Source organism: Acanthochromis polyacanthus, chromosome 9, assembly GCF_021347895.1.
Source record: "Acanthochromis polyacanthus isolate Apoly-LR-REF ecotype Palm Island chromosome 9, KAUST_Apoly_ChrSc, whole genome shotgun sequence".
Lineage (NCBI taxonomy): Eukaryota > Metazoa > Chordata > Actinopteri > Pomacentridae > Acanthochromis > Acanthochromis polyacanthus.
The window spans coordinates 34,621,099-34,641,405 of record NC_067121.1 but is presented as its reverse complement, the minus strand read 5'-3'; the positions used below and the strand labels follow the sequence as shown (position 1 = coordinate 34,641,405).

General features: G+C 39.5%; 1 protein-coding gene across 4 annotated transcripts in view; it reads right to left on the bottom strand.

The window, feature by feature from the left end:
* Window positions 1-20,307, bottom strand: part of tgm1l1 (transglutaminase 1 like 1) — a 32,765-nt gene that overhangs the window by 11,733 nt on the left and 725 nt on the right. For 2 of the 4 annotated variants that reach the window (XM_051953489.1, XM_051953488.1), the window contains exons 3-6: window positions 18,143-20,295; window positions 5,898-6,160; window positions 5,618-5,809; window positions 398-649 (exon numbers count right to left, since the gene is read on the bottom strand). In XM_051953489.1, coding sequence (XP_051809449.1) covers window positions 398-649; window positions 5,618-5,809; window positions 5,898-6,160; window positions 18,143-18,267 — 832 coding nt within the window. In that variant the 5' untranslated portion in view covers window positions 18,268-20,295. Of the gene's footprint in view, window positions 1-397; window positions 650-5,617; window positions 5,810-5,897; window positions 6,161-11,020; window positions 11,342-18,142; window positions 20,296-20,307 lie in introns of those variants that run through there. The other 2 variants (XM_051953490.1, XM_022205116.2) reach the window with 2 other exon arrangements.

The following is a 20,307-nucleotide window of genomic DNA, read 5'->3' as shown; positions in this document are numbered from 1 at the left end:
GAGCTGGCCTGTCTCACTCATGTGTAACGTTATATCAGGATTCCTCTCAAAGATTAAATGGCTAAACAGACATCTGTTTTGCACAAGTATTTGCTATCAGACTGAGAGAATGATCTTTGTTACATAGCAGCTATGTTCCAGGAACGTCTTCGCTGGAACCTGAGCTGCACCAGACCGTTTTTCTCCCAAAACAATATTGACATTTTGAGATATTCTGCCTCCAATCAAATATTAATCCAGATAGTAATTCATTCCAGACATCTTATGTAATGCCGCCCATCTCTGCTGCCTTCATTTTTCTTCTCTTATCACCTATGGTTCGTCTTCTTTCCTTCCTATCTTCTACATTCCTGCCCTCCAACCATGCAATCCCTCTTCCCGCCCGCTGCCAGTTTACCTTCACACCAAGGGTTGAAGAGCATGACGATGTTCTTGCTGGAGTTGTGAGTTGTCGCGTCCTCGCCCTTCAGAGAGGAAGTTGTCACAGAGAGTCCGTACAGCCCGACCACAGCGGTGCTTGGAGAGTTGACGGACAGCTTGACTTTGTTGCCGTTTTCCTGTACGATCTTGGCCTCCCAGCGTAGATCTTCCAGATGTTCCACCAGTGGAATGATGGCATGGGTGCCTTTGGACACCATCGGCAGGGAACCTACACCAGACGAGTGTTAATGAAGTTATTATTCGGTGTTACATCAGGGTAGACTTGTAAAGTCATAATAAAGGACACACTAAGCAAGTTTTCATAAATAAAAGACTGATGCATTCCAATATATATATCATGTCGTGTTTTTAGGTGGAGCTGTACAAGATGCTGAATTTATGTGCTGATATCTACTCAGTAAAATATTTTGGAACAAACACATATTGACTTTCTTACATAGAGCTCTATAATAAGGTGTATTAGTCTTATATCTGTTGCTTGATTATACAATTAAACTGAGAAGCATGAAGTTTGCAAACAAACAAGTCCTCTAGATGTCTTAATCGTATCGTTCTTCTCATCTAACTCAGTTGCATTTAGTTAAAGTGTAGTGCTGTGAACCAGACAATCCTTAAATTCATAAGCAAACACTGAATTTGAAAAATAATGAATTTATTGAAGCTATAAAAATCTCGTTGTCGGCAAATTAGCAACATTTTTCTTTAATTTGAAAAAAGAAAAATAACAGTGTGCATGTGTATGGAATCTCAGTATTTGTGCATAATCTTACACATTTCTGTGCACACATAAATTTGAACAATTGTTTTTTGTTTTGTTTTTTTTGCTTTATGTGTAAGTGATAGTTCAAGTTGTGCAGCTTTACAAAGTGCATTTAATTTCTCTTGTATTTCTGATCATGATCTGACCGGACAGTTTGGATAAAATCAAAGGAGAAACTCCGTTGCTTGTATTGGATGTAGTTGGAAACAAAGTAAACGTATTCAAGGCACAGTAATCATTCAAGTTCCTGTGGATGACAACCATACAGAACTGTTAACCACACATGTATCACAGCCTTTCCCCAGCTGTACATAGTTTCTCTGAGTAAACAAAATTCTGAGGGTGGAGAACCTCCAACACAGCACAACACACACATTCCTGCAGAAAGCAAAGCACATGCACATTTTCTTAGGACAAGCTGCCTCGTTATCCCTTTTTGTCACTTGATATTTTACAAAAAACACCTAAAAGACATAAACAAACTGCCCCTTTCAAGAAAAATGGCTGTGTTGAATTCATTCCAACCCACTAGCTAGATTAAAAACTTATTGGATGCTTTCCTCTGAGCTGTTTGCTTTGCGACACCCTGCTGGGCTGCCATTTTCTCAAGCGAGTATGGGTTTACCGTGAAACCATTGTTCTCCATCTGCCTGCTTTCGGCACTCCCCACCCTTCCTCTCTCACCTCTTAGTGCTTGTTCAATGGGAAATCAATGAAAAACACTGTCTTCTTTTCTGCCGCAACAATTTTGTCCTTATTTAAAATAGGCTTGAAATATTTATTCAGCTTCCTTGTTGAGCAAAATAACAGTTCAGAAAGCTACAATGATGCAAATCCCTGCTTTTTGTGCACCACTTAAAATCCTTTTCCTGCAAGTGCATCAGTAAAAGTGATGGTAATCAGAGTCTGTTGAATGTCAGTTTGTTTTTCTCTTTCCCTGCTACTATACAACTATCTCAGCAGCAGGTGACAGCAAACTCAGTCCTGCATGGTGATGTAATGGCCATTTATTCCCAAGTGAGTAGTATGAGGCCTGTAAATACCAGAGGGAGGTGTCTGGTGTCCTGAGGTCTGAGGACTGTTAACACCGTGGGCTGCTGGGTGGAATCCAAAACTTGCGGTGTAGCTGTGGTTGGACTGCTGCTCGATTTAAACATACTACTATGTGTTGTATTTTGACCCTGTTTCCCATGCTTTTGAGCCATCAGAACTTTGTTTTCCTTGTGTTTTCACATGCAGATATTTTTGGTTAAATGGTAAATGGTCTGTATTTATATAGCGCTTTACTATACCTGCAAGGTACCCAAAGCGCTTTACATGATACATCACATTCACCCATTCACACACACACACATTCACACACTGATGGCGGAAGCTGCCATGCAAGGCGCTAACCACAACCCCATCAGGAGCAATTCGGGGTTAGGTGTCTTGCTCAGGGACACCTCGAACACGACGGGGCGAGGATCAAACCGGCAACCCTTCGGTTGCAAGACGGCCACTCTACCCACTGAGCCATGCCGCCCCATTAAAGGGGAACTCTATTGATTAAACACATAATAAGTTCACACATGGTGAGTAGCAGCACTAATACTGAGAAAAGAGTTGCAAAATGTGGCTCTAGAGCAGAATTTCCCAGCATTTCTTGCATTATTTAACCACAGACTGCATATAAAAGATGAATGTAGCTTCCAGATCTGAAAAATGAAGCCAACTAGACAAGCCCCCAGTAGAGGGCAGAACCACGCCCATGCATGATACTCTGTATCAATTTTGATCATCCTACGTATATCCGTTCCTACTTGATCTGCTGACCTCTAACTCCACAACTGAGCAGGGGACCTTAGACTGATCTTCAGTGCCAAGTTTGATTATCCTGACTTCAGCACTTGCAGAGATATCTACAATTCTACAATTCTACAATTTCATTTAGCAGACACTTTTATCCAAAGCGACGTACAACACAAGCAAGAATTCAGACATAAGGAAAAACCTGTAGTAAGTGCAAAAAGTGCTTCAAGTGCAATTGGTCAAAGGTGTTGCCATCAAGTTGCAGAAGAATTGCCAGCCAATCCTCGTCCAGTAGAGTGAGGGGTGTGGCTTAGCGTAGCGGGCGTAAAGAGTGCAGCTGGTGTGGCTGAGTTTTCTGGGTGGATCCATGTCTCAGTCAGGGCTAGGACCTGAATGTCTGAGAGTTTCATCAGTGAACTGATGAATTCTGTCTTATTAACTGCGGATTGACAGTTCCAAAGACCAAAGGTAACCGAGTGTGGGCTGGGACCACTTTCAGAGAGAACGGACAGGTTGTGTGGATTGCGTTTGCGGAGGACTACGCGTCTTTTCCGGTTGCCGACAATGACTGGCATGCGTGTGAGACACATTGTGCATTAGACTGTGACAGACAGACCTTAGCGGTGGCCGGTGTTCGGTGTCCTTGCTCGGTGGACTCGCGCAGGTAGACTCGCAGGTCTTAACCCTATGTGGTCTTCGCACTATGTGGGCTGACGCTTTCGCTGACGGTCAAGCGCAGTCTGTGCCGTGAAGTACCTGACAGAGTCACAGCTGTTTCAAACTTCACTGGAATGCGCCCAGCTAAACCGTTCCTGTCTGGTTTCACTTGGGCAATCAACAGAGGGTGTGACCCGCGTCAGCTGCCCTCACCTGTTGTTGCAGAGAAAAACTGAAACTCCAGTGCTAAGCACTCAACGACCCCCAACACAAAAACTAAAATAAAGCAATTCAAGCTTACCTAAGCTGGCTCAACCTTCTTCTGTCAAGATTCAGTGCTTGTTTACTGAAGTTGCAGATTTTGCTCTCTTATAAGCTAGGCTTATAGTGAAATCCCGCCCCTGTCTGGTTTCACTTGGGCAATCAACAGAGGGTGTGACCCGCGTGAACTGCCCTCACCTGTTGTTGCAGAGAGAAACTGAAACTCCAGTGCTAAGCACTCAACGACCCCCAACACAAAAACAAAAATAAAGCAATTCAAGCTTACCTAAGCTGGCTCAACCTTCTTCTGTCAAGATTCAGTGCTTGTTATCTGACCGGACATACCCACCCACATACATACTTACCCAGCCAGATACCGAAGCGAATGAAGTAACCCAGCTGACGTACGTCAGGCGTGGTTAATAAGAAGGTAACCTGAACTTGCAATCTTTCTAATCAATATCAGCAGGTTTCGTTGTAAAAACGAGTCCAATTTTATAGAAGTCTGTAAGAAAATGACCCCACTTCTTACTTTATTACCTCATTAAACATTTTCCTAATGGATTTATGGTCTCAGTCACTAGTTTCAACATTTCATCGATACAGAATGATGTTTATTGGGTAAAATAAGGTCCCATTTAGAGAAAAATAGACAACAATGTATGTTTTATGGCATGGCTACCTTGTGATTGCTGAGTTGATGCCATTTGGGTGTGCTATAATTTCTTCCAATTCTTAGTTGGTTGGTTGGTTGGTTTTCAAAAACCAGAATAGTAACAGTTTTTTTTTTTTAAGTTTCCAAACCTAAAACTTCAACAAGCTATCATAACTGAGTTTACTTTTCGGTAACTATTTTAACTATTTAGCTTTTTCAAATGTTAAACTGTTGGTTTTAGCTAACTATTTCAACTGTTTGTCAACCTTTAACCAACTATTTCAACTGCTTATCTACTTTTTCTTTGGTATTTAAGATGTTTATCTGCTTATAGCAATCTCTTTCAATGGTTTAGTTTAGTTTACTTTTATTTACCTGTTTCAATGGCTAAACTTTCACCTGTAGCTAATTTAGCTATTTTAACTGTTTATCGGTTGGTTTTAGCCAACTATTTCAAATATTTATCCACCTTTAAATAGCAATATGAGCAGTTTATCTACTTTTACCTTCGTTTTAAACTGTTTACCCACTTACGGCGACATTTTCTGTTTATCTACTTTTAGCTAACTAATACAGCTGTTAATATTTTAATCTTGATATCTTGGATGTTCATCTGTTGATTTAAGCTATTTTAACTACCTACTTTTAGCTAGCTAGATTCTTCGTTTTTCATTTGCTTTCAGCATGTTGTTTCAGTTGTTTACTGGTTAGTTTTAGCCAACTACTGTAACTGTTTACCTACTTTCTGCCAACTAACCATTTACCTGCTGTTTGTAATGTAATTTCTCCACTTCTGTGATCATTTTAGCAGCTTCATTTCAACTGTTTATTCATTACTTTTAGCTTGCTTTAACTTCTTTCACACTTTCTGCACAAACTATGCTTTCTGTTTGTTCTCATGGGTTCAGCCACTCAGCAATCTCTGTTCAAATCCCATTTTTTTGCACAGCAAACTGGTCAGTGGATGTGGGACAAAACTGGCCTCCGTCTTTTTTATTTTGCATTATACGTTTTTCTTTATATTTTGATTGGAAAGTCCATCAGACTCATACCTGTTTTCATGTCCAGATGCAGCTTGTCAGTGTCAGCGTTAAAGGGCCTGTTCAACTCCAGCTCCATCTGGAAGGTCTGTCCTCTGCGGATGATGAGGTCATCTCCGTGATACAGGTCAGTGTGATGCTCCTGTCGGTTCTGACCCGTCTTGGAGCTCAGAAGATCCACCGAACACACTGACAGCTTTGTTTCTGAGAATTTCAAACGTAAGAATGTGACTTTCCTGCTGCTACCAAATGTCATATTTTCTTTTAGAGTTGTCATGTAAAAAGCAATTACCATCAGACTCCTTTTCCATTATGACCGGGGCCGGGGTAGGGGGTTTGGTAAATTCCACCTTATCTGTAACATCATAGGAGGTGCTGTTCTGGCGCTTACAGCAGCACGGACACATCTTCCTGAACCAACGTCGACAGCCTCCCTCCTCTTGCTTCTTCTCGCCCTGATGGTGGATGGTCAGTTCCACCCTGGTGGGTGGCGCCGCTCCAGGGAAACGCCCGATGTCGGACGTGCCTCTTACTGTTAATCGCTCGCCTGGCATTCTGGAAGACACATTTTAAAAAATGTAATTTTCAGGACTGAAATTTTGGTTGAAAATGTGACCAATGCAAAGGGTCACTTGACAATTACAGTAAAAATATAATGTAAAATAATGACAGCTGGATGATAATTGATGTAGACTAATTGATTAGCAATTTCTTAAGCAACAATGTGAAAAGAAATCAGTTCCAACTTCTTATATGTAAGAATGTGCTGCTATCATTTGTCTTAAATTGAGTTCAACTGAATATGTTTGGGTTTGGGGCTGTTGATCAGACAAAAAAGCTACTTTGGGCTCAGGGAATTGATGTTGACATTTGGCACTATTCTCTAACTTTCATACTTTAGACTATTATTATTAGTACACATATGGTTTATATGTGTACCAGGTGGTGTTACAGCAAGAAAGTATGACTCTTGTGTACTGTTTAGATTGAAATCTTTGATAGAGAATTAGCTGGCACTTGATCAGAAAATTGCTGACACAACCAGACAAGCAGTAAATGATTAGAGGTCATTGCAGAAGCAGAGTGCAACAACGGTACATTTCGTTCCACCCAGACATTGTATTCATAACAGTGTGATTAACCAAACATCTTTGCAGTTCTCTTTTACTTTCATCTCTCCATCATAAAACCACAATTACACTTTTTTTGCACTTTTTCCCACAATTACCACATTCCTCACTTGAAGCTTGCTCACTGGCCAAGTTTTCCCAAAGCATTTGGGGTATTTAGCCAGTGGTCCTTGTCGGGAAACACTCCCTGTGTGATCTAACATGACTTCTACAAGCAGCTGGATTCCATCTGCTGCACCCATAGACTTTATGTACCCCAGCTGCTAGAGAGCAGTGCAGCTTAAGATGTCTCTTAATGTGCACATACACTGTGGGTGTAAATGGACAGTACTGTCCATTATATGAACATTTATCACACTGTCACATCCCCGCCCTCATACACTGCACCGATAATCACAGAGGAATTGGATCATTTGTAACACCGGGGCTAAGGCTATCCTTCTGGACATCCTAACATTTCAAAGTCAGGGTCAAATGTCGCACACCAAATGATAACACTGGGGAAAAGTGTTTACCAGAATGAAAGCTGAAAGAGAAGAGCTGTACTCCTACCCCCCTCTTTCTTCTTACCATCTGCATCTTCTCCTCATCAAAACATAAGAAGCCACATGAGGCTGTGGCGCTGCATGCAAAAATAAATCTAATTTACCCAGCCATTAAAAGGACCAATGACGTTTTGTTAGCTCTTGTAAAACACCCATGAACCATAATGAGCTGCAGTAATGTACATAGTCAGGAGAAATACAGCGTTGTTAAGTGTATATGAGATGCTCGGTTTATAGAGCGATTACTCTAATTTTTACAAACATTCCCCATCCCCTTAGAGCTCTTGCTAGTCCTGTCAGGTTTTCCATTGTAGCACAACAACAATAAAGTTTACAGAAACATTTTTGGAAAGACTTAGTCTATGATAGGGCTCGACTGGTATCCCTATCATCTTGATAGACTGGATTATTGATAAATTAAATGCACTCGTTTAGATCTGATACATAATAAATAATAAAACAACTATGCACAACTTGTGTCTGCAGATGTGTACATCTGCAAGAGAGTATAATTAAGACATAATAAAGGAAAAAACAAATCAACTGTAGATTGTATTAGTTGAAGCTGGCTAGCAAAATCATTCCGATTCATTGTGAGTTTGTTCAAAGTTACATCTCCAACTCTTTATTTAATATTTTCAATTCTGTTCCAGTTTCAAAGTTTAAAATGGCCTTTGTGTGAGAAGGTCTTGACTAGTGACTTATACACACTAAAGACAAATGCTAAAGCTACATGTTGCACACAAAAAGTAAGCAAGTTGCAGGGGCGAAAGGTATTAGCATGATTATTATAGCATAGTATTATATATATTGTGACTAAATGTGATTTTAGGGTAACAAAGTTCTTTTTTAAGGACTGCTACATAAAAACAGTCACAAATACAGCAGCTAAATCTAATGCTTCCACTCTAAAAACAGCATGTTATACCTTTTGCGCAAAAAAACCCTGATGCTATCTCTGTTAGCATGTCTTGATCCTTCAAAGATTGCACTACTTTTGTGGACAGTAAAGCACCATATAGGTTGACATTTATGATATACTTTTAAATAAAAAAAAAGATAAATAATTTTTAGTTCATGTTATGAGCTAAAATTTGACAATCTCTGCACATCTTTTGTTACAGTTTAGCATTTTAATTTACAAAGCCATTTTTAGCTATACTTTAGCCGCACAAAGGTAGGATTGGACAGGTGATTCTAGGTGCCATTTCAGAAATGTTATTGGATATTTCATGTAGATAAACAGCTGTGAACGTCTCCAGTTCATGTAGCTGCGTTACTATTGATTTTTCAGGTTAAATATTTGTATTGAGGACGTATAACAAACAAGTTAAGTGTATTGATTTAGGGGAAAAGGCAATGATAGCAAAGTTATGAGGTTGAGTTCAGAGAGCGGGCAACAGCTGAGTAAGAGGGGGGAAGGAGCGAAGGGCGCCTCACATCAAACCTTCAAAATCCATATGAAAGAAAAAACGCAAATGTGCACCATGTGTGTGTTGGCGTGACATTCTGTTCACTTCTGATTGTTCAACCCTGTGACTTCCTGAGTTCATCTGCTGGTCAGAGGACCTTCCCCTCCCTTCAGTGGTTTCCAAATCCTTCCAATATTTGGCAGAAGCATTCATAATAATTGTGACAGACACAATGGACCAAATCATTTTTTTTTTTTTTTTTTTTTTTTTTTGCTGTATGGTCTCCGCCTAGAAACTGAAAAAACACTCTCTGGCCCTCTAACTTCACTGAAAAAAAAAAGAGGAATGAACATGCAGGTTGAGATAACATAAAAGTCATGACAGAAGACACCACTTTCTGTTGACAGACTTTAACTACATTTTTCTCCTAACTCAATGACAATGAGTGTCTAAATGTTTGGGGCGATAAAATAAAAGACACACAAAGGTTATAACTGGCCAAAAAGCATAGCAGTTATGGAGTCTTTCCAAATATATCAACTGAACAAATGACTTTCTGGCTGTTTTGTTAATAATTTGTGTCTTGACAGGCTTTTTAAAAACAGCACCATTATCTCTCTGCTGCACCTAGGTGGCCAAAAATTGCCCAATTAGAGTCATCCTCTCAACCCCCTAAAACCATGAAAAGCCATTTCCACAGGCCTAATTTTTTGGCAGCCTTGCTCTTTCCTCACGCTTTAATGCACAAACTTAAATGGCTCTAATACAAGCATCAGCCAAGCTTGAAATGAAGTGTTCTTCATCTTTTTCTCTCTCGGCCTATCTCAATTGTATCATTTCCTCCATTGTGCGGCGCCCTCTCTCCCTCTGCAGCCCTTTTTGCACTTCTTTTCCGTCACTTTGTGTTGGCATGGCTGGTATGCCTGTTCTCAAACTGATGTCTGTTCTGGTCCAGACACTGCCGACAACGCGAAGCGATGGAAGAGCACACATCATGAAACAATTCCCTTGGTATTTGCGTGCATTCACGTTCAGTGGTTGCTCTCAATTCGATGACTGTTGCAGGTGTCATTGCGTAGACTTTGTCTTTTAGCTATCTCCATAAAAAGAATGTTAAGCTATCATTGTTACAGTTCACTGTTAATTTTGTTGTATTAAATAAATGAGGCTGCAGTTTGCTCTCAGTTGGTTCTTATTTCTTCCATTTCAATCCTTCCATCTTAATCTCAGCTTTGCTTTACCTTTGTCCCAAAGTCATTATCGCAACTGAGATGCGACGATGAGATCTCATCTATGACTTACATTTCTCCTACAAGTCTCAAAATCTCAGTCTCACATTATCTCAATTTTGCTCTTAAGGGGGTGTTAGGAGCAATAAATCAGACTGAGGTGATCTCAAAAAGATCTTCAATTGAGATCTCCTTGCTGTCTCGAGAGTTCATGAAAAGACTATCTTCAGCAAGAAAATTTTCCTCAGGGAAGTCTTTCAAACTCAACTGTTCCCAAACAACAACACGAGCGTTAAAAAGACCCCGGATTGTGTGCCTGGTGATGCGGGAGTCATGTAAAATGAATTGATGAGTAAATAACATTTTAAAAAACATTGACGTTCACAGTAAATCCCTGAAATGCCAACACAAAATAAACAGACAAGAAATTATTTAAATCCTACACAATGCAAACCCTCTGGTTCTCTGAGAGAAGAAGAGGGAAAAGCTGCAGCTGGTTGGACAACAACCAATAAGGCTGAAGGCATGGAAATACCTGAACTAATTAGGTGTGTTTTTAACTGAAAATGGAAAATGTTTTAAACAACAAACAATTTCTTGGAGTTTAGAGGGATGAGGAGGCTTTTTTCTTCTTCTTGTAAACAAACCAGGTGAAGGAACTAATTGGATTTATGCTGCATGTAATAACAAAAAACTTCAAAGAGAGATGCAAGATAAGAGATAGGAAGGTGTTGAAAGCATAATAAAAAAAACTGATGTGTGGAAGAAGAGCAGATTGTAGAGTATTTGATATATTATGATAAGCAACTGGAGTTGTCTTTTATATTCTTGCAGCACCTTAAAGGAGTCCAGTTGCTTTTACCGAAGCCTCTTGGATCACAGTCACCTGGATGACTGGGGATCCACAGACAAAATATATTGTCTTTTTGCAAAAGTACTATAGCCCAACGCATTTTTCTTTCATTTGACATCTCACAGAATGATCCTGCAGAACTTTAGCTGCAGTAGAGACAGAGAAAACCGTTAGCTCAAGAGCGCACAATTTGAAGTTCATACTTAACATTTCCCCTACAACAAAAAAAGTGGAAGAGGATCTTACTTTCTCCCTGTGGCTTCTTCTTCAGATCAGCGGTGAAAGCTCTGTGTCTTCCTGAGTAATTATCCCTCAGCTCTTAAAACTTTTGGAAACTTTCTTCGTTTCTTTCCAATCGCTCCGCTCTTAGATCAGAACACTTATAAGCCTGGTACTGGAATGTGCTGCACGCTACTTTAAGCTGGTACACACCCCTCTTCCTCACAGCTCGGCCCACCCAGCTCCACCCTGTGACAGTTCCCCCACTCTCACCAGAAGGTCCCGTTACTAGAAGCGAGGTTTGGGTGCGCACTGCGCCCTAGAGCGCACGTATGCGTATGATTAATGGTGAGTAGCGCGCGCGCGCGCCGACGCACACATGTGGATAGAGGAAGAGTGAGGAGAGAAAGTGTGTTACGCAATTCTCAATTCTGCTTCTTCTACTGAAATGTAAGCAGGCAGATAGAGGAGTGGGGAAAGAGAAGGGCTTCATGATTGGATCTGTAAAGTGACTCCACGTCTACTCACCCAATAAAACCAGTATGTCAGAGGTAATGTGTAACAGAAATTTCAAAATGCTTCTGATGTATTTGTAACATAAAGCCTGACGTAATTACTCAAGTAAGACCGAAATAACCCCAAAAACCCTAGTTTGACCAGAATGGATGATGCTGGAAATCCCCATATTGTCAACATTGCTGGAACCTTTCCATTACAAGACATTTTACTTCCCTTTTCAGTTCCCTTCTCTTGGTTAGTCGACAGCAATATCTCTGATTACAAACCTACTCTGATCTATGACCCAGTAAGACCCTATCTGAAGATTAAGATCTGATTAAACTCCAAAAGACTCATCTCTGTGTAGCATATTTAGAAGAAAGAAAGGAAGGAACAAATTAGAGATCCAGCTGGAGTAAACAAACATTATGAACTCACAACCATTTCTGAAGAAGAATAAGAACAGAGTCCCACCCTACTTGTTGATAAGTTGACGAGATTGATTCCCGAGGTTTGTTAGGTAAGAGTTTTTGAAACTGTCATTGGTACACTGCAGTTTCAAGGTGGAAACCATCATTGGGTTGAGTGCTTATTTCACTCATGATGTGTCTTCTAGTATAGAAATAACATCATATGGATGTGTTAACAAGGTTGAAAATTCATCTTTATTCAAATTCGTTATTAAATCACCTGATAACACGGAAGGAAGATTTGAAATTACTGGAAAACATTTGGTTTTGCGTATTGTTTCTTTTAGTCCAAAATGTGTAGTCAGCAAGAATAAAAGATGATGCAATGTTTTGTCTGACAGGTGATGTTTCTCATAGATTCCAGGTAATCCAAAGTGCCAACAACCAATGACAGCAAACCGTCTAGATGACTAAATTGCGCCAACAACATTGTGGTTTGGCAGGTGGCCACAATGAAGTCAGATATGATCAGTGATGATGATGATCCAGGAAATCTGAAGTCTTGATGCGTATCAATCCCTGCTTTCCTCTGTTAATCAGCACTGATTATGCAATAGCAGCTGGGATTTAGATGAAACATCTACAACAACGGCCACGCCAGCTGCTTTCTGAAGCGGTACCTGAGCACAGAGGTGCTTTGTGAAATGCTAATATCAACATCCTGAACTGTTTACAGTGCTAATGATTACTGGGTATCTTTACCATGTTCACCACCTTAGTTTAGTGTGTTAACATTTTGCTAATCAGAACTAAACACAAAGGACACCTGATAGGCTGAAAGGAATATAAGTGGGCTAGTTCTGCAGGTCATAAACCCAAGAACTGGACACACTAAATGAAAAGTTGAAAGATAGCCAAAGTCATTGGACTGAATAACTTTGTAAAATTTGACTGAAGACCGTGTAATTACTGTAAGATATTTCTCCCAAAGCTGTAAAAGTCAAAGGAATCACCAGAATGAGGATACATCCTCTGGTAGATCATGAATTTTACTACATTTCATTGCAGTGAAATCTGTGAAAGTGAACATGCGTGCTCATTGTGGCCTAAAGGAAAAGCTGGGTCATAGGTCTCATGCTCTGGGGGTCATGATTGTCTGTGCAATTTTTTACAGCTATCCATCCAGTTGTTTGTGAGATATTTCCGTCTAGCGCAAAGCTGTGGACTGAATTTCCCATCAAGAGAGTTACTAGCGTGGCTAAAAAAACCCCGTAGTATACAACATGGTATGCAAATACAATGACGAGAGCCGACTACATTACCGACCACATTTGTTTTGTATGTGCTGGTGTATTTTATGCCCTGAGTGCCTGAAATCCACAGTCTGTCAAACTGGGAGAAGAAACTATTGTTTATTCTGGTGGTGTTGGATTTAATACCACATTATCTTCTGCTGCACAACAGGGGATGGGGGGGTCAAGTAGTCTGGGTCAGAGTTGGAGAAAACACAAGTAGGCTGGAAAAAAATCAACAGAAAACACACTAGCAGCGACAAAAAAGGATACCACCAAAAGTAGCATCAGGCACAAACACCTCTTTGACTATGTGAAGAATATGAGTTTCATATTTTGTCCCAGGGTTTACTGCGAATCAATAATTCATTTGAGTTTTCAATCACTGACCAAGAATCGCTGTCGGGTATTCAAATGAGCCTGTAATGGCTTACACAATAAAGGAACAGAGCTGTTATTACTTACACCTGTACTTTCCCCACCATTACAAAGGTCTGCATCGAAAATGGCCTACTTTGAAACAAAGCCCATGAATTAATAAGACAGCCTTGAGGAATTGATTCATAAATTTAGCCACAGTATCATTTGCTAAAATTTTTTTTATGAGAATTGTTGCTCAGAGCCATACATTAGATTTTTGTCAGGACTATTTGTATTTTGAAAAATGCAGACCATTTACCAGTCTTATTGTTGATGCTGCTGGCTTGACGCTGGCATGATAAATGGCACGGACAACGTTTGCGGCTTCTGCAGAGCGGTGGGCGTGAGAGGAAACATAAAGGTGATTCGGGTTCGCTGAATATCTGACTATAACAGATGGGATCGGGTCCTGGCTCTCACACTGTACGTGGGAAACCAAACAGCCAGCAGCGGGCCAACAGAAACTTCCTGACTGTAGGAGACACATTAGGATTTGGATGAAAAGTGCACTATGGGTTTTCAAAAACTAGACCAAGAATGAGCAGTGAAATATATTGTAAGAAAAAAATAGCTGAAGTTCATTGTGTGTTAAAACAAGTGGTAGGAATGCAGATTTTTATCTCCGCAAACATACAGTACAGTAGGATTGTTTCTGAGTGCAGGAGTGTCAGTGAGAATATTTCTGGTACGTGCTGTATTGACATGTCTCTGTTAAATAATGACCAAGTTCCACTGACCTTTATGCTTATCTATGAGGCTCGGGCAAGCACAACAAAGCCACTGTGCATAGAACTCATACTATATCTTCCATATGAACAAAAGGGGGGAAAATGAATACACATTCTGTATGCCTCTGATGCATCAGGAATTCAGTGCCACACGGTTTTCTGTGTGAAATATCATCTCATTCAAAGGTTAAAAGATAATATACTCACTGACATGGGTAACTAATGAACATTTTGAATTTTGATCGGTAGAAATAGACAGTTAGAGAAACAGGAAATCAGGGTTCAGCTGTTTTTAGTTTTCAGTTTGCCCCAGGTTTTCAGAGTTTATGCAAAGATTTAGTCTTCAGCTGTAACTTCCTATGCAATGGAGAGACAGGCTGTTTAATTTTATCATCATATTTGTTAAGGTATTTTTTAAAATTAATATTGAATTAAAAGGCATTCAATAAAAACAGCTAAACTTTCTAGGAAGATGGGGAAATAGCTCATCAGAAATGATCCACCACAATAAAACCACATTTTTGTACAATTTAACTTAGAAGCTAAAATCTGTTAATTAGAAATATGAAGTGGTGCCAGAAGGTGGATTTTTGTTTTTTACATTTATTTTTTTGTTTGTCTGTTTTGGAGAGGCTACCAGTTCCCCCGTGCTCCCATCTTGCTAGGCTAAGCTATCAATCATTATGTTGGCTAGAAAGAAATAATAATGAAACAAGATTTGTCACCACGAAAACACAGCTTAACTTTTTATTATTCACTTTTGTTTAGATTTTTTTTCTCATAAATAAGACAAGAGAAGATGTTTTTTTTTTCATTTGAAAAGGTTAGCTGTTTTATCATTCTTCCAGACAGTGGTAATGGTAGGTCAGGCTAACGTCTCCTGTTTGTAGCTTCATATTTAATGGAACAGCAGTTTTGTTTTTAATTTTTTATTATTTTCTAATACAGTGTATAGTAGCTTCACATTTAATAGACAGACTGACTGATTGCCAGCTTAGCATAAAGACTAAGAACATAGGGAAACTGTTGGCCAAAAAAAAAATGCAAGTTGTTATATTTCTAATTTTTTTTTTGTACAAAAGCAGCAAGTACAAATGTATTACATTTGGAAAGGTTAGCTGTCACACCCTCCCTTCTTACTAGAAATAGCTTGGCTTAGCATAAAGACTGAGAGCAGGACATAAGTCTTTTTTTTCTAATTAGTTTTTTGTCAGTCGGTGTGCTGGTAGAAAGATTTGTTTCTTATGAAAAGGCTAGCTCCTTCCAATCTTCATGCTAAGCTAAGCTACTGGATGTAACTTCAAATCTAATAGACAGACACGCTGTTTGTTGGCTAGAATAAGCAAGTTTAACATAAAGCCTGGAAACAGGGAAAGTAGTTAGCCAAAAATAAAAAAAATATTACATTAAATAGCTATGCTTAATCCTTTTATGCTGTTGTTTTGCGTTTTGTTTTTTTTTGTCACAGATTAAAGTAACAAGGTACAATGTACTAGTTAGCATGCTATAGAGGTGCTGGTACACAGATTTATTTCAAGCTTTAGCTCTACCCATAGCAGATGGGTGTAACTTCCCATCTCACACTGAAGAAACATTTCCCAGCACAAATCTTTTAATACCAGATTTGTTAATACCAGTCAATAACTAATGCAGTGTTTGTTTCCAGAAGCAATTGAACTATCAGAAGTTAAAGCATTCCATCCACCCTATTTCACAAAAATGAATTATGGCTTGTGGCAAAAAGGGAAGTTTTATTATCATCTCTCACGTAAAGAAATGTTCATTTGAACAAGTGGTGGGAGTGAAGGATTAAACATTCGGATTTTTGCTTCAGCTCTGATTCATAGGAGTCATAACAATGTTCAGTCTGTGACATCAAGAGTTGTGTGTGTTTTACAATGGTGCAATTGCAGAGCTCATTCACAGTTTGCAGAGCCGGGGGCTGATTCATGCGCTGCTGCAGTTGCTCTGGAGATGAACACAAACAGACAAAGCCAACAGGAGCCTTGGTGGTGAACAAACAATTTCTCCGAAGCTCTGCCTCTCTGCTCTTGTATACTGTACAGATTGTAATGTCACGTCAGGCAAATGTGCAATTTGTAATATTGTTCGAGTCTATAGCAATAACACAGACTTGACACTGGTGCTGGATTCAGCTGTGTACAGTGGGAAGAAACAAAGACGGTAAATAGTCTGCATTTATACACTGAATTGCCACACTGTTAAAACCACTGACAGGCGAAGAGAATGATGTTTATCATCTCGTTACAATGCAATGCTCTGAGGGGAAAGCTGGAGTCCTGGCATTCATGTGGATGTCACTTTGACGCATACCATTCCTTCAAACAGGTCAGCGCGCCCTGACACACCTCAAAAACTGCTCAGGAACTGCTCCAAGAACTAAACACAAAGAACAACTGGGGTCAGTCTTTATGCATGAGGACACTTGGACCTGATGTTGGCGGACGTGGATGTCTGGACCACATTTGAAGAAAATACAATAACTGTCGAGATGTTGCACTAAAAAACATAAACGATAGCTTCAAGGAAAAGTTAATGGGTCAGCAAAGTCTTAAGGATTCATCCTCTGGGCAACATGAACACTTCTATAAAAGTCTGTGTCAATCTGTCACTTAATTGTTCAATATTTATGCGTGTTAGTAAACTTACCAGCTGACAATGTCACCTCTACAGCAGAGCCACATAGCATCGCTGAAAACTTATATCATCCGCTTCTTTTTTTCCTTCCATCTCCCCCTTTTTGTAGATCTAATCAATCAGTTTGACATAGATACACCTCACTGTTAACTGTGTACAGATGGTTGTTAGGAATATTTCACTCTTTTCTGCTCCAGGCATTTACCTGTGGAAACTATTACGTATTATGCGTTTCCAAATTTCTGATTAAATATGACATCTCCTGTTGCCTCACCTCTGATTCATTGAACCGCATGCCCAAACACATACTGTTGCCAAGGGGATGTCACTTTTCAATGGAAGCACATTGATGTCGTCATGACAATCTGCACTGAGAAGCACCTATGACCTCTTTCATAGGGGTTGCTTTGATTTCAGAAGCTGTAAATGGAATTGGATGTGATCCAGTGGTGGAAAATAACAAAGTGCATTTATTCAAGTATTTTACTTACACACAAATTAGAGGAACTAGCGCTTTATTTGAATATTATCATTTTGTGCTCCTCCACTACATTTCAGAGGGAACTATTGTTTCTATGCCACTACATTTATTCGACACTTTCAGTTACTTTTATGATGACGTTTATATGTAGTCGATAATATAACGAGCTGATAAAATACAGCACTCTGTTGAGGATGAAACCAGTGGATTCCAGCCTTTATTGATGTTTTACAAAAAAGCAGTGTGACGTCTGGATCACATTCCAGATGTCTGAGCTGTAAAATGATTGTTTTCTCTAAACTCCTTACATGAGTTAATTTCCGTAAACCTTTAAATGGTCAGATGTCTCACTGAAAAACAAAGATGAAAGAAAACACCCAAAAACTGAAAAAAAGATTTGCGTATTAGAGCTTCATATTTTCCCCATTAAACACCCAACAAGCTGGACGTATATATAGAACTGTATATAAATTAGTTCAAAATAGCTCCACATGCAGCAACATGCTGCATTCTTAATAATCTAATGATGTCATACAGAATGAATCAGTCAGAGGCACCAAGCTACTACTTTGACTTTAATACTTTTAACTACAGACTACTGCACGTAAGCATTAGCTTACGTACTTTTACTGAAGTGGGCTTTTTCCATGCAGGACTTTTACCTGTAACGGGGTATTTTTACATTGCTGTATTTCCTAAAGAGCAGGAATGTGTCGTCCTCCACTGGTGCGACTCCACCAATAAAACTATCAGGCTGTGAAAACAAACATAAGTAGGAAGACAGCATATACAAAAAGGCCTCGACATACAAAAATAGCAGTAGGATGCAACTATTCTACCTGAGAGAATAGAACCAAAAGAGACAGATATATCCATCTATCTCTATATAAAACGTAATATTTAATAAAGCGTTTTCATTCTGCAAGGTTACAACGCAAGCTTTTCCTTCTCTTTGAATGTATCGTGCATTCATTCATTCAAAATATGAATAAAACAGGTGCTGATGGCCTTCAGTGGGCTTATGAATTGAAAAAAAAAAGTCTATTCTGTACTTAATATGCAAGTAGAACCCACCAAGGTTCTTCTGCCTTGTGGGTGGGGGAGGTATAAGGTCTCTGACGTCAAAAAGCTGTGATTAAGTTACAAATCATCTGTGTTAAAGTTGATGCTACAGCTTCTGTTTCTTTCTGACTGATTCACATGCCTCAAGTCTACATCCCTACACCCACAGAGAGGCGATTCTCAGTCATGAATCATTCCACCAGCGAAGGAACCATGCTGCCATCTGCTGGTTTCAACCAAGAATGACATTGTTGGTTGTAATTTAGTGGCTTTGAACAACTTCCCCTTTTGTGTAGCCTGTACTTCACACATTCAACCAGTCAGAACCACGTCACTGTTAATTATACAGCACGTTAAAACAGCTGACATTGAGTTAAAGTGGTTTCCAGCAGAGAAGTAAGACTGGCGTTGCAAATTTATCCAACGACTTTAAGTATTCAGGATAAAACCCTGCAATATTATATGAATTTAACTGAGTAATTTCAATATTATAAAATGCAAAGTTACATGAATTAACCTAAGCAATTTAAACATTACACCAACAACACTACAATATTATCTAATACAATAAACCTGACTGAAATATTAAGGTTAGGAACCGACAGTATTATATACACTATAAAAAAATTACCAGACTAATCTAAAACTTTAAATTAAGACCTACAAAACTATATATGGAAAATCCAATAGATCCCAAGATTTCACATGAGCATTATAGATGTGACGGTGAGGATGAAGAGCTCTCTTTCAACAGGAACAAACCTTCAGCAAAGCCACGCTCAGGGACAGTGGATATGTGGCTCGACCTGCTGGGGTGAGGATAAAGGACGGAGAGAAAAAGAGAAAGCAAGGATAAACAAACAGACAACAAGCAAGAGATCACAAACACTGGACAGATTGGTGACACCAGTGACCACAGATCAGACTTGTGCAGCTTCAGAGCCTGATATACCTGCAGAGAGGTACAGAGACAGAAAGGACAAAGCACAAACTATCAGACAGAGAAGGTAAGGTTGATAAAAAAAAAATGCAATAGCACATATAAATGCATGGAGGGAATGACAAGAATCACAGGCAAATTGAGTTTAAATAAATGAATACAATCGTCTGAACAGGTCAGCCAAAGCAGAGCATACTGGCAAATATTTAAAAGGAGGCATGTGACATCTGACTTTTCTCAATATAAAAATAACAGGTAACTTTATCAAAGAAGCAAAGCGAGAGTGGGCCAAAATGCCAATACAGAATTAAAAATTGCATGGTTCTACTGCAGGGGATTGGTGGATCATTCAGCAAGGCAACGCACTGAGATTAAGAATAGTGCTAAGAATAAACTGAATTTCCAACAGAAAACACCAAAACTACCACAGCAAGCCTTAAATCATAGCACCACAAACCAAACTGCCCACTTCAGCTACTCCTGCAACTGGAGGCCGACACCAGTCTGCAGCACTAAAAACAGCTTGGTAGGTTGAGCAGCTAACCTGACAAGTACTAAAAATAAGACAAGGCAAGCAAAATACTATGAAGTGAAAAGTAATCAGCACTTACAACAATGCAAATTAATGTTTTGCTATCACAAGTAAAAACACAGCTCAATATCATGGAGATACTCTAATTTCTTGCTGCTGCCAGCAAGAAATCCTACAGCTGATGCTGTAATGGAGGTGAGGTCATATCTTGAGGAGCCCCTCATCCAACGAGCAAATGACCCATTGAGCTGGTGGCAGGCCAAGGCCCAGTCTTCCCCCACCTGGTGAAGGTG